Raw genomic sequence first — 13,238 nt, 5'->3', positions numbered from 1 at the left:
AAGAATAATCTATCTAACTACAAGCAACAGCACAAATAAATACAATAGAGTAAAGATACAAATAAAATAAACTGTGATTTTCAGTTTTTTTTAGGTAGGTCTAACATTAGTTTTTAGGAACAGAAATCGAATAAAGTAATGAAATGTAAAACAGCATTGCATATTTGACGGTATAAATTAAAGATGAATCTTTATTAAAGTTACAAAATCTATTTAATCAAGAGCAGTGAGTGATTTATTTTTTGTTGCTGTTTGATTAATATTAAGAAAGTGCTGTCACTTTAAGAGAATGCGCTGATCCAGTGCACTGATACAGTACGTTCAGCCGGCTATGTCTGCTATAGGATACTTACCAAGACAGGCATTTTGACATAATTTTTGTGTGAATTTGTCCATTTAAACACAATACTTCAGAGAAAGATTAATATTTGCGCGAGTTCTGAGGCGCAGGTTTGCATGCTTGGGTTGAGCGCACGCACAAATCTTCTCACTGCGCGCGCGAGCTCGTGTCCTCTGGGTCTTACATGTTTAAACTGGCAAAGCTTAAACGAGTTTATTGAACTTCCTCAGCTGGCGAAGGAAGTACAACCTCTGCTGGGCCTTTTTTGCAATGGAGTCTATATGAGTGTTTTTGCAATGGAGTCTATGTGAGAGGTTTTTGTAACCTCTGCTGGGCCTTTTTTGCAATGGAGTCTATGTGAGTGTCCCACTTGCTCTAGTGCTGTCTCTGGTGGGACACGTAATGTGCTGCTTGTATTTTGGCAGTTCACGGGAGAGATTTGATTTGTTAAAATCTCCAAGAATGATTAAAATAGAGTCTGGGTACATTTGCTCCATTTCAGTTATTTGTTCGGCCAGCTGTTGGATCGCGGCGCTCACGCACGCGTCCGGAGGCACGTACACATTCACAAGAATGAAAGACGAAAACTCCCGCGGCGAGTAGAAACGTTTACAGTTTATGATGAGTGCCTCTAAATTAAGACAGCATACCTTTTTCAGCGTTGTTACATCTGAACACCAACTTTCGTTGATGTAGAAACACAATCCACCACCTCTGGTTTTCCCCGTTAACTCCGCGATGCGATCCGCTCTGAACAGCTTGTAGCCCGGCAGATGAAGCGCGTTGTCCGGAATGGCTTCACTTAGCTAGGTTTCAGAGAAGCACAGTGCAGCAGAGTTTGAAAAGTCCTTGTTGGTGCGGGTGAGAAGAAGAAGTTCATCCGTTTTGTTAGGAAGGGAACGGACATTCGCAAGATGAATGCTTGGGAGCACAGTCCGAAAGCCCCGCGCGCGGAGCTTTACCAGGGTGCCGGCGCGTTTCCCTCTTCTGCATCTGCACACGTGTTTGAACAACACCGCTGTACCTCCGACTAGAATGTCCAACAAAATGTCCGAATAATCAAAAACCGGAAAAATATTGTCTGGGGTGTGCTGCTCAATGTTAAGGAGTTCGTCTCTGGTAAAACTTATAGAAGAAGAAAGACAAAACACAGAACAAACAAACAAAAACAATAGAAGAAACGCGGAGCTCAGCGTTCTGGCTGCCTTTTGCGGCGCCATCAAATCAATCATCGATTAAACACCCAGATATCAACGTGTGCTGTTCAGATCTCACCTGTGCGCGCGTGCTATCAGCCCCCGGTGATGACGGAATAAATGCTCATATTCCAGCATACGCCATTCGCATTGAACAAGAGTGAATGGTTTGTCCACAAAATTTCATCGTTGTTGTTGTAATGTTTTGGAAGCCAGAATGCACATCCATCAACAGAAACATATATTAGCCGAACCCTGTTCGTTTTACGTGTTATTTATAGCAAGCCATATTACATATGCGTTGTCATTTGAGAACCGTGGTCCTAGTGCGTGCCGAACCGTGTGTTTGATTTTTTCCCCCTAGTACATACATACATATATACACACACTTTTTGCTGACTTCACTATAAAAGTTTTATAATTCAAATACACTGTATATTTTTATTATTTTTTAAATGTATTAAATACAATATTTGTATTTATTAAAATAACTAATACCTTAAAACGTGTATTAAAAATGAGAAAATTATTCATAATCAAAATTGTGCACATTCAAGCTCAACATCAACCATTCAAATAAAAAAAATTATTAATTAATAATAACATTTAAAAAAAAATAACTCAGTCGACCACTAACTACCATTTCACCAACCAGCAGTCAAAGTGAAAGCAGTACTCACCCGCTCGTCATTAGACGCGTTCTCCGGGTCGTCCTTCCCTTCATCGGGCAGAGGCATTCTGGACAGGGTCAGGCCGTTGAGAGACGCCATCTTCAGGGGACCCACCTTCTTGACCTCGGAGCGTCCTTTCTTCATACCCTTCATAATCGGAGCGAGCGATGGAGAGAGACAGAGAGATAAACAGAGTCTGAGGATCGGCGTCTTGAGATGGTGGAGAAGAGCAGCAGAATGCAGCAGAATGCAGCTGTTCGGGTCTGACAGCCTGTTGAGCGGCATTCCTCACATCACACGTATAAAGTCAAGTGTTCAGCCTCACCCCAGCGTACAAACACCTACTCGACATGCAGAAGAAACGAAAATAAAAGCCACACCAGCTGGATGATGTGCAATCAAAAATCAGTTTGCATTTCCTTTAACAACTGAGCCGTACTGTTCATTTCTATATCTGTGAACAAGTTCTCTGTAACTTATTAATACAAGAGCAGCATGGACATTCTGCTAAACATTTTTTATGCTCCACAAGTTAAAGTTGAGTGAATTACTGAAATCTTATTTTAAGGTTATTTTAAATAAAGAAATTAGTGTGTGAGAATACACAGTGCATTACATATTAAAATGAATAACTGGGGAGAACAAACTTTGATTTATTGCATTAATACCAAAACTCAAATTACTACAGACCAGACAGGTGACAGGAATCAGTGTTATTTTAGTATTATTTTAATAATATTACAATTATTAATATTTAATAATAATATTATTATAATTATTTTTTTTCATTTTAAAGTTAGTAAATTTGTGTTTTTAATAATAAATATACATAGTGTACACACATTATGTAAGCAAATTTTTTTTTTGTATAATAATTGTTTGACAGCATATATATATATATGCTGTCAAACAATTATTATCATACAAAAAAAAAGTTTGCTTACATAATGTGTGTACACTATGTATATTTATTATGTATATATTAATACACACACATGCAAGTATATATTTAAGAGAACTGTTTTATGTTTATATACTAAATATATTTATATTAAATTATATGAATATAAATATATACATGTAAATATTTTCAATATATATACTGCATATGTGTGTATTTATATATACATAATAAATATACACAGTACACACACATATATTATGCAAACAAAAAAACTCCCCTTGCTGGGTTGCATCGAAAGACGATCTTGTATCGACGATAGCCAGAGATATTATTGATATATAGAGATATATATTGTCAAAAACATCAATTATTAACAATATTAAGAGGATTTGGCATTTCCAATTAATGTAGGCTTGCTACAATCTTATTTTTATTAGGCCTATTATGAAGTTACTTTTATTAAATTAAAATTACAATTAATTTGCCCTGCAATAATTACCACATAACTGACACGCTGCAAGGATAAAAAAATGGATTAGGCTATTTACTCCTCTTAATTAAAATGTTTTAAAACAGGTCTATTATGCAATGAATTATAGGTCTATAATTAAAACATTAACACTGCAGTCATCAATAAAAGTCAATGAAATAAAAAGCTTTATTTCAAGCACAGACTTTCAAAAACTACCTGTTTAACACAAAATACGTTTCTTCTAATTTTTTCCCCACTATGTAGGCTACAGGCCAGAAGAGAAATATTAAGGAAATAAATTGAAACAGTTAGCTATATACAGTCAGTGTTTCCCACAGGTTTGAAATATACTTGCGGTGGTAGATGGGTGGAAAATCCTCCTATTACCCACGGCACAAAAATGGTCTACTACATGTGACAAATAACAAATAATGTGTGATTTTTAACAATATTTATTTAGGCCTATTGAAATTAATTTTAATTATATAGGCTACTATTACATTTAATTACATACTCATATTATGCATTGTAAATTATGCAAAATTACAGCATTTAAATGGTAGAGTTCCCCTTGATTTTTCATGTAGTGTCTCTCTCAGTGAATGGGTAAAATCTATATATTGAATAATATGCATCAAATAATGTTTTTTGACTTTTCTTCCTGTGGGGAAACCTCCCAGCCAGAAACTACAATAGTTTCCTATGAATTAAATGGATTTTAAATTAAATACAATTTATTGTGTAAAAAAAAAAAAAAAAAAAATCATTTGTGATTTTTAATTATACACAAGTCTGAAATACACCTGGACTCTTATTTTGAAATGTCTATACTATTGTGGGCTGTTCCTTCAGATGAGGTGATAAAATATGCATTAAAATATGCTTACAACCGTCTAAAACAGGGATCCTCAAATCTGGCCCACGAGATCCACTTTCCTGCAGAGTTTAGCTCTAACCCTAATCAAACACACCTGAGCATGCTAATCAATGTCGTCGGGATCATTAGAAAATCACAGGTAGGTGACTTTGATCAGGGTTGGAGCTAAACTCTGCAGCGCACTGGCCCTCCAGGGCAAGATTTGAGAAACCCTGGTCTAAAATATATTATATAAAGGTCATAACGTAGACAGTGTCATAATTCATCAAACTCGAGTTCATAAGCAACAGCTTGGCATAAAGGTGCGCTATTCATTGATTGAGAATCACTTTGAAACAGTCTGAAGCGCCACCTTGTGACACTGCAACGTGTATGGGCTTACATCTCTGCCACAATTCAAAAGTAAGTTTTGTGGAGAAAATGTTTGTCTCGCAAAGAAGAAAGTATTTTGAGCGCGTGGAAATTAATTGTGCATTTAAAATAAGTTTGGATTTGTGCAGACCTTCTCTTTTGCGCGTGCAGTGTTTCACTAGCTTGCTCCCCTCAGTGCTCTCTAAATGCCAACGGCTCGCTTGCTCAACACAACCCAGCCTTACAATATGCCATAATCCCAGCCAATCGGAGACGAGGCTGCTAAATTCTGATTGGCTGCCTTGACAATCAATAACAACATTCCTTGCATTACCTCGACAGCAGAAGAGGAAAAATACAGTGCATACATAATTATTATGCAAGTTGATATTCTGATCATATTTTTTTCCAAGCACATTTTACCAATTCCAAACGACATCAATCTTAATCTTGTATTTAATCATTTATAATTAATATATAATTATTCATGAAGGCTGGAAGTGAAAAATGTCTTATATTCAGGTGTGCATAATTATTAAGCAGATTTTCTTTTACAGATAAAATTTCGAGATGGACTAAAAATGAACTCCCAAAATTTACTGCCAGATTCTGGAAGATAAATTCTTCAAACAATGATTTTTCCATCATTTTAGAATTTATTTAATAAACATATTTATTATAATAATTTTATTTTACACTGCAGATTACAATATTCATGTCTAATATTTTGTCTTATATTTTTTTCAGTTTTTCAGTATTTTTCATGATTCTGATTCAATTCTGATCTTTAAGAGAACTTATTAATCTTTTAAATTAAAGAGCTTTATTTTGACTTTGTAGCTGGACTTTAAAGTGGACTCAAAGCTTTAAAATAATAATAATAATTATTATTATTTAAAATAAGTATAAAAAAAATTATGAATACATATTACTTTTGCAAATTACAATTCTACAGTTTAATATAAAATTATTTTATAATTATATTTTTGTTTAATAAAAAGTATTTATAATAATGTTATTTTACATGTACAATACAGCATAATAATTTTACACTTCCAATAATATTTATGTCTTTATATTTTTCAAACGTTCAAACGCTCAAGCTTTTAACATTATGTGAATGTGCAAATCCACCTAAACCTATTGTATGTTTCATTCCCAAATGCACATCTAACTGATTCTGATTCAGTTCTGATTTTCAACTGAACTTACCGCCGGTGGAAGACCATCGATATTCCTTCTGGCAGGTGGCACGTCAGAGACGGGTCTCTTAAAGACGTCTCTCTTCTGTCTCAAGCGTCCCTGTCCGCTCAGATCGCCCTCTGACACTGAAGGCACCATGTGTCCGGGCTCTCGCAGAGGCGGCATCTGCCCCAGGTCCTCTGGATTGCAGATGATGGGATGGGGCTGGTACGCCAGAGGGCCTGTCAGGACCATCTCCATACCATGGCTGAAGGGATAAGCAGGCGGATCTACGAGGGGCCGTCCCATCGGTGTCATGTGATGCTCGGGCCCGCCCACTGCATCCTGAGACTGGGGTGTGTGTCGGCCGCTGTCATCTTCGAACTCTTCCTCCTCACCGCTGCTATGCACCAGCATCGTGGCGTCGGACAGGGATTTTTTGTGGCCGTAGATGACATCCTCCTTGATGACTGCATCCTCGGGCTTCGTAACCTCCAGGACGACGTTAATGTCGGAGCCGGATGCTGTAGGCGGCATCGCCTGGGCAACAGGGGGCGGGGTCTCAGCTCTCTGTAGTTGATGCAGAAATGTCAATAAATAAAAAATAAATAAACTTTCTTAAAAATAGTAATTTATAATCTTAGATTATTGCTAATAATTATATAAGAATTAATTACATAATTATAAGCATTCTTAATTATATATATTAGGGATATGCCGATACGAGTATCGGTACCGAACGGTTCATGGGGCAAATTCCAGATGGAAGTGATCATCCCTATTCCCTTAGAGTGGGGACTTTGGAGTGAGCACGGCAAGTGCGTGCCATTATGTAGTCGTTTGGAATGCATTTGGCAAAGCAAGCAAAGTAATTTCCTCATTATCTTCAGCTGGCATGTTCCCGTGGCAACGCAGCACGGTGTCCTTCAGCAGATGTCGCTGTTTTACTGTCATAAATATATTTTTATTGTTGTTAGCATAACTGTTACAAATAAACATACATTTTATATTTTAAAAAGTTTTTAAAATATGCTATATAATATATAAAGACTAATATATATAAAACTTTTTAAAATATAAAATGCATATTTTTTTTATGCCGGTGTCCATCAGCGAATCTGCTGACGGTTAAATGCATTCATGTCCTGCACTAAACAGTAGTGTGTAAATACATCTAAATGCCACTTCAGACGCAGCTTCTGTGTTTCCTCTGCATTGCAAAGATGAATTTTGTTGATACTGATTTAATTTGCTTGGTAACAGCCCAAATATCTTATTATTCTAATTAGCTGATTAAATGTAAGAATTTGACTCAAAAGATAATGCACCCTTTTAGAAAAATGGCTTTATAAAGGTAAAAATGCCCATAAAAGGTAAAAAAAAATCTAATTAAACTGATTGGAAAAGCTTAATTTCTATCAGTGTGAACTGGCCACCACACAGAATATGAAGATGCCAAAAACTTTAGGAGGCCTTAAAGTCCTTAAAACTCTATGGTAGGGATGTAACGATTCACTCAACTCATGATTCGATTCAATTCATGATTTTGATTTCACTATTCAATTTTCTCACGATTTTTTTTTACAAAATGAGATTGAAGACATTATACAGTAAATGAGAAGGTGTCTATTGCTGCACGTTTCTTTGTGAAACTGAAATATAACAAAACTAAATTGAAATTTTTAAAACAAACCACAAATCAAATAAGCAAGTTACACAAATAAACGCAATCTCTTCATATAAGCACACTAAGGCTTTGTCTGTGCTCTTTCCACTTAAAATTAGAGGCAACCACTATGGCGTTATTTTAATGACAAATGTCGAGAGCGCATTATTGTAGCTCAAAAGCACATTAATATAATGCGCGAGCGCAAATCTCTCCGGAGAGAGTGCGCGCATTTAAAACGTGTCTCTCCTCTCACTCAAACTGTGTGCTGTGCACTCACAAATCTCTCTGTGCTCATGCGCTATAGATAATTATTTTTGCACCTGAATTAAACATTGTCAAAGGTTATCATTATGCATTTTTAAAAAGTAGTCTCAAAACAGATTTGTGCAGTCTTTCCTTGATTTTTTTATCGTTGTATTTTTGTTTTAACAAACTGGTTATTGTAGCTACTTTGTTTTACTATATCTCTTTTATCTTTGTATTTTGATCTTTTCTGCAAATGCACACATGCATCTCTCTGTAAAATAGGCTACTTTGTAAACACTGTTTTAAAAGGTACTATATAAATAAAGCTTTAACCAATCAGACCTCCACAATTGGAATTCTTTTGACAATCAAAGATGGATCTTTCATTTCTTTCCAGTTTAACAATATTTTGCAATGTTAATGAAATGTAGCCTATAGAAATGGCCATGAATTGGGTGCTTGGATGATTTGTACATAACCTCTGTCCAACTGGTTGGTCTCTGAGCAATTGATCTAAAAACAACATATTATAGCCTATGGCCTTAAAGACTTTATATAAAACATCAATGTTATGTCATAATATGTCAGACAGATACCTCAACTGAATTTAAAATCATTGCAATACATTCTCAGTTGGTATGATGGCAATAATAAGTAACAACTCCTCAAATCAACATCAAATGTAAAAATAAATGTAAATGATGCAAGATATAACAATAAATGTTCTAATAGCATTGCTGTTTGGCGATTTATTGAGAGTTATTGTTGTTTTTTAATCCAGTGTTTTCAGTTCAGATTTTTTTTTAATGAAAATCCACTTAATATTAGCTATACATTCAATGGCACTCTTCTCTAAAACAGTGAATATACAGTTATATGACAGTTACATGTAATTACATTGTCTGCAAATGCATTAAACCCATAGAATATAATGTAGTAATGTTATGGCAAATATAATAATTATAGTGTTATATTTGGTCTCCAAACCTTAAGTATAGGTTTAGGGAATAGTGCATCTGACCCATATCTAAATAGTTATGTCTAAAATCAGAAGAGATATATATATATCAATCCAAGTACACAATATATACAGTGGGGAAAAAAAGTATTTAGTCAGCCACCAATTGTGCAAGTTAGGTAACGAGTGGAGGACAGAGGAGCCTCTTAAAGAAGAAGTTACAGGTCTGTGAGAGCCAGAAATCTTGCTTGTTTGTAGATGACCAAATACTTATTTTACCGAGGAATTTACCAATTCATTCTTTAAAAATCCTACAACGTGATTTTCTGGATTTTTTTTTCTCATTTTGTCTCTCATAGTTGAGGTATACCTATGATGAAAATTACAGGCCTCTCTCATCTTTTTAAGTGGGAGAACTTGCACAATTGGTGGCTGACTAAATACTTTTTTGCCCCACTGTATAGGCCTATATGACCACATGAATTTTAAGAATCATATGCTTTTTTTGTTTGTTTAGATAAATCGTTCAGAAGGGTTTGACCAAACTATTAAACTAGGTTATTTACAAATCATCCAAACACCCGATTAATTTCTAATATTATGACTAAGTAGTATTAAATTGTAAAGAAATTACAGATCCATCTTTGAAATTTGATTGGTTGATAACTTTTGACAACGTTTAATTCAGGAGCGAAAAGGATTAATATCTATAGCGCATGAGCACAGAGAGATTTGTGAGTGCACAGCACACAGTTTGAGTGAGAGGAGAGACACATTTTAAGTGCGCGCACTCTCTCTGGGCGAGAGCAGCGTGTATCAGAGAGATTCGCGCTCGTGCATTGTATTAATGTGCTTCCGTGCTACAATTATGCGCTCTCGACATTTGTCAGTAAAATAACGCCATAAACCACTGCATTTTAATCATCATACAAACAAAGATGCAGCATACATGCAGCATGAGCAGTTTTTAGTCCAGAGGCAAGATGAAAAGAAAATACCACGTACATTTTTCTAAAGACAATCAGTTCCCCTCAGAGATAAATTCATATAAACTCCTACTCCAATTGTATCGCGATTTGTTTGGCATCTCAACCGATTTGAATCGTAACATATTTGAATCGATTTTCAACCGGCTCGCGGTTCATCGTTACATCCCTACTCCACGGTAGTCCTTAAGATACTAGCACAATAACACACTCAGCAAAATATACGGTGTATATCGTTATCGATAAAATCCCAGAAAATATTGAGATATTATTTTGTGTCAATATCACACACCCCTACACCAAAGGACACATTAACATCCCGAAACGACTCACCTTCAGCCTCATGTTCTCCAGGCCATACGCCAGCCCGGCGATCTCGATGGAGTTGCGCTTGTGCATGTGAGGCCGCCGGGTCGTGACGAGCGGTTCGCTCACTTCCTGCAGCGAGTGCGCCACAGGCAGGCTGTCCTCCTGGAAGGTCTGCACCGAGTGATGGACGCGGCGCGTGATCAGATCTGGATTGCTGCTGCTGACGTATAGATGGCGGGACAGGTCCGGGGTGCTGTTGGCGGGTCGAGGGTGAGGGTAGGGATATGGCGGCGGTGGCCAATAAACCTGATTCCTGATGATGTTGGGCGGCGGATATTCCTGCGCTTGCTGGAGCTGGACGTTGGTGAGCTCGGGGACACTGACGGCGCCCACGACGGGTCGTCTCTCGGTGGGATAGGGGTACGGGGAGGGGCTGTGGAAGCTGTAGTTGAGGTGGAAGGGGTACTGGCCCGTGCCGTGCTCGCGGATCTCCGGCTGGCTGTACACGAGCGGGTCGGGCCGGCTGTAGGCGTACGAGTTGCCGATGTTGAGGTTCCTCATGGAGTGGCTCTGGCGCTCGGCCGGCGGGATCATCCCGAGGTTCTTCTGCCTCATGACCGTCTCATAATCGGGTGTGGCGCGGTAGGACGGCGGGATCAGGGCGCTGTGCCGGTGGGAAGGCACGTAGTCGGGCCGCATGAGGTCACTTCCTGTGATGCTGGGGTTGGACGACATGGGCGACGGCTGCAGGTAGTGCTGCGGGTTGTTGAGGGAGCTGGTGCTCTGGGCGCTGTAAACGCTGCCGTTACGGATCCGGCCGTTGTATTCGTGCGGAGAGCGGTCCAGACTGGTCTGGGAATGGTAGTAGAAACCATTCTGGTTGTTGATGTAAAGATTATCTGTAGGAAATTCAAGAGAGGTGCGTCAGTTCTTGCTTATCATTTTTGTCTTGTTTACAAATGTCTACATTTTCTTTTTCCCAGTACAAATATCTAAACTTTCTTTAAATCAAGATGAGGGCTGGGCGATAATTCGATAACGATAATTATCGCAATATAATTTTCCTCACTAAAACGATATGAAGAGTTTGATAAATTTTCGATATAACGTTTATGTGCCAAAAGTGGAACGAAACAACGCGACTCATTGGCGCGAGCTCACTAGAGCAGATGCGTTTACTTGCTCACGCGAGCTCTAAGCAGTGCAGTAGCATGTGTGCATTTGTACTGAATGTTTTTAGACTACTGTTTTTCATACAGGCTACCTAAAAACCATATAGTTATATTGTTACCATGGTATTGAGGTGCTATTTGTGTGGTTTTAACTGTTTATCATTATTTAAATGTATGCTACTATGGAAGACCAATGCTTAATTAAAAAAAAAAAAAAATTGATCAGAATAAATGTAACCATATAAAACTGAGGTTGCTACAATTTTTACAGATGTTACTGATTTTGATAATGAACAAATTTACCTCTGCATCCTAACTCAAGCTATCAAATGTGCATTTCTAAGAGAAAAAAAGTGATATTATTATTATTATTAATATTATCAGGCAACTCAAACCTGTTTCTTGATTTGAAACAATATCACTCATTAGAACACGCAGAAACTAAGAAATTAATTTTTCTATTTAGATATTTATTTTAAGTTAAATTAATGGTCTGGTTTCTACAACTTTCACTGTGGAGCAAAAATCTGGCTTTAAACTTGAAAGAAATAAAGATTTGACATTTATCGTGATAATTATCGATATCGACTGATATGTAAAAAATTATCGTGATAATTGTTTTGGCCATATCGCCCAGCCCTAATCAAGATACATTAACTTGAGAAGCAAGTCAGCATCATTATGATGCAAAAATATTGTAAAGTTTAATATTTATAGGTTTTTGATTTACTGACTACAATTTCTTAAATTTAAATAAAAATGTAAATAAAACAAATAAAATAAAATACAAAAATGCTTAGTATTTTTGTCAGTACAAACTTAAAATCTGGATAAATTAACTTAAGAAAATTCCATAGGTTATTTTCACAAAAACTGATTTATTTTTCACTCACACTGTCTATATTTTAAAGGGGTGGTTCACAGTTTTTTTTCTAGGCTTGATTGTGTTTATGGGGTGCAGCCTAACATGTGTTAATGCTTTGTTTTTTAAAAAATGCATTATTTTTCACATAATTTACCTTTATTCCACACCGCTCTGTCCCTTCTCTGAGAAACAGGCTGATCATTTCCGTCTTGTATGAAACCCCTCCCTCAGAAATAGGCGATGGGCTCTGATTGGTTAGCCAGCCCAGTGTGTTGTGATTGGCTAAACCGCCTGTAGTGTGCGTCTAATGGCGCTTTTCCACTGCATGGTACGGCACGGTACGGTTCACTTTTGGGGGGTTTTCCACTGGGTACAGTACCTGGTACTTTTTTTAGTACCACCTTGGTTGGGGTTCCAAGTAGGGCTGTGCGATTAATCGAAATCGAATCGAAAACGCAATTTGAGACGTTGCGATTTCCTAATCGCAAAGCCTGCGATATGGACGCGATATTACTCTGTTCCAGAGCATATGCATGACTGCCAGCCTTGAGTTGCAGTCTTACTAACCAATAGAGTGAGCGCACCTCCGTTCTCCCCAACCAGCACTGCTCTAGCCAACTGCGTAAACACCCACCATTAAAATAAATAAAAAAAAACGGAAAGCGGGAGAGAGAAAGAGAGGGTTTATGGCGTCTACTGGGTCAGATCGATAAATTAGGCAAATTAAAACTAAAGAAAACCGTATGCAACTTAAGCTGCGAAATGACAGACAACGAACAAAAAATGTAATTTCCAAGAGCTGCGTCACAGCGCATATCAAAAGCTCCCGTATCGGTTCTGTTTTCAGTACTGGAGAATAAAAGACACATTCTTAGATGTTTTTGTTAGTACGTGAACGTTATCTTACACATTTTATCTCCCCAACAGATTAATTTGAAGTAAGTTTATGATGCATGTTCGTTATTCCCAATTCAGAATCCAATTTATACTCGCACCCGGCTCCGCAAGTCTCCACGAGCGCATCTGGCAGTATGGATGAG

General features: G+C 37.4%; 1 protein-coding gene across 1 annotated transcript in view; it reads right to left on the bottom strand.

Moving 5' to 3' along the window:
• ptpn21 (protein tyrosine phosphatase non-receptor type 21) overlaps nt 1–13,238 on the bottom strand; it is a 65,053-nt gene that overhangs the window by 21,746 nt on the left and 30,069 nt on the right. The window contains exons 14-16 of the mRNA XM_016234913.1: nt 10,186–11,060; nt 6,024–6,563; nt 2,217–2,354 (exon numbers count right to left, since the gene is read on the bottom strand). Coding sequence (XP_016090399.1) covers nt 2,217–2,354; nt 6,024–6,563; nt 10,186–11,060 — 1,553 coding nt within the window. The remainder of the gene's footprint in view (nt 1–2,216; nt 2,355–6,023; nt 6,564–10,185; nt 11,061–13,238) is intronic.

The sequence above is a fragment of the Sinocyclocheilus grahami genome, unplaced genomic scaffold (assembly GCF_001515645.1).
Source record: "Sinocyclocheilus grahami isolate Dianchi unplaced genomic scaffold, SAMN03320097.WGS_v1.1 scaffold460.1, whole genome shotgun sequence".
Lineage (NCBI taxonomy): Eukaryota > Metazoa > Chordata > Actinopteri > Cypriniformes > Cyprinidae > Sinocyclocheilus > Sinocyclocheilus grahami.
The sequence above is the reverse complement of the archived record's forward strand: the minus strand, read 5'-3'. Positions and strand labels throughout refer to the sequence as shown.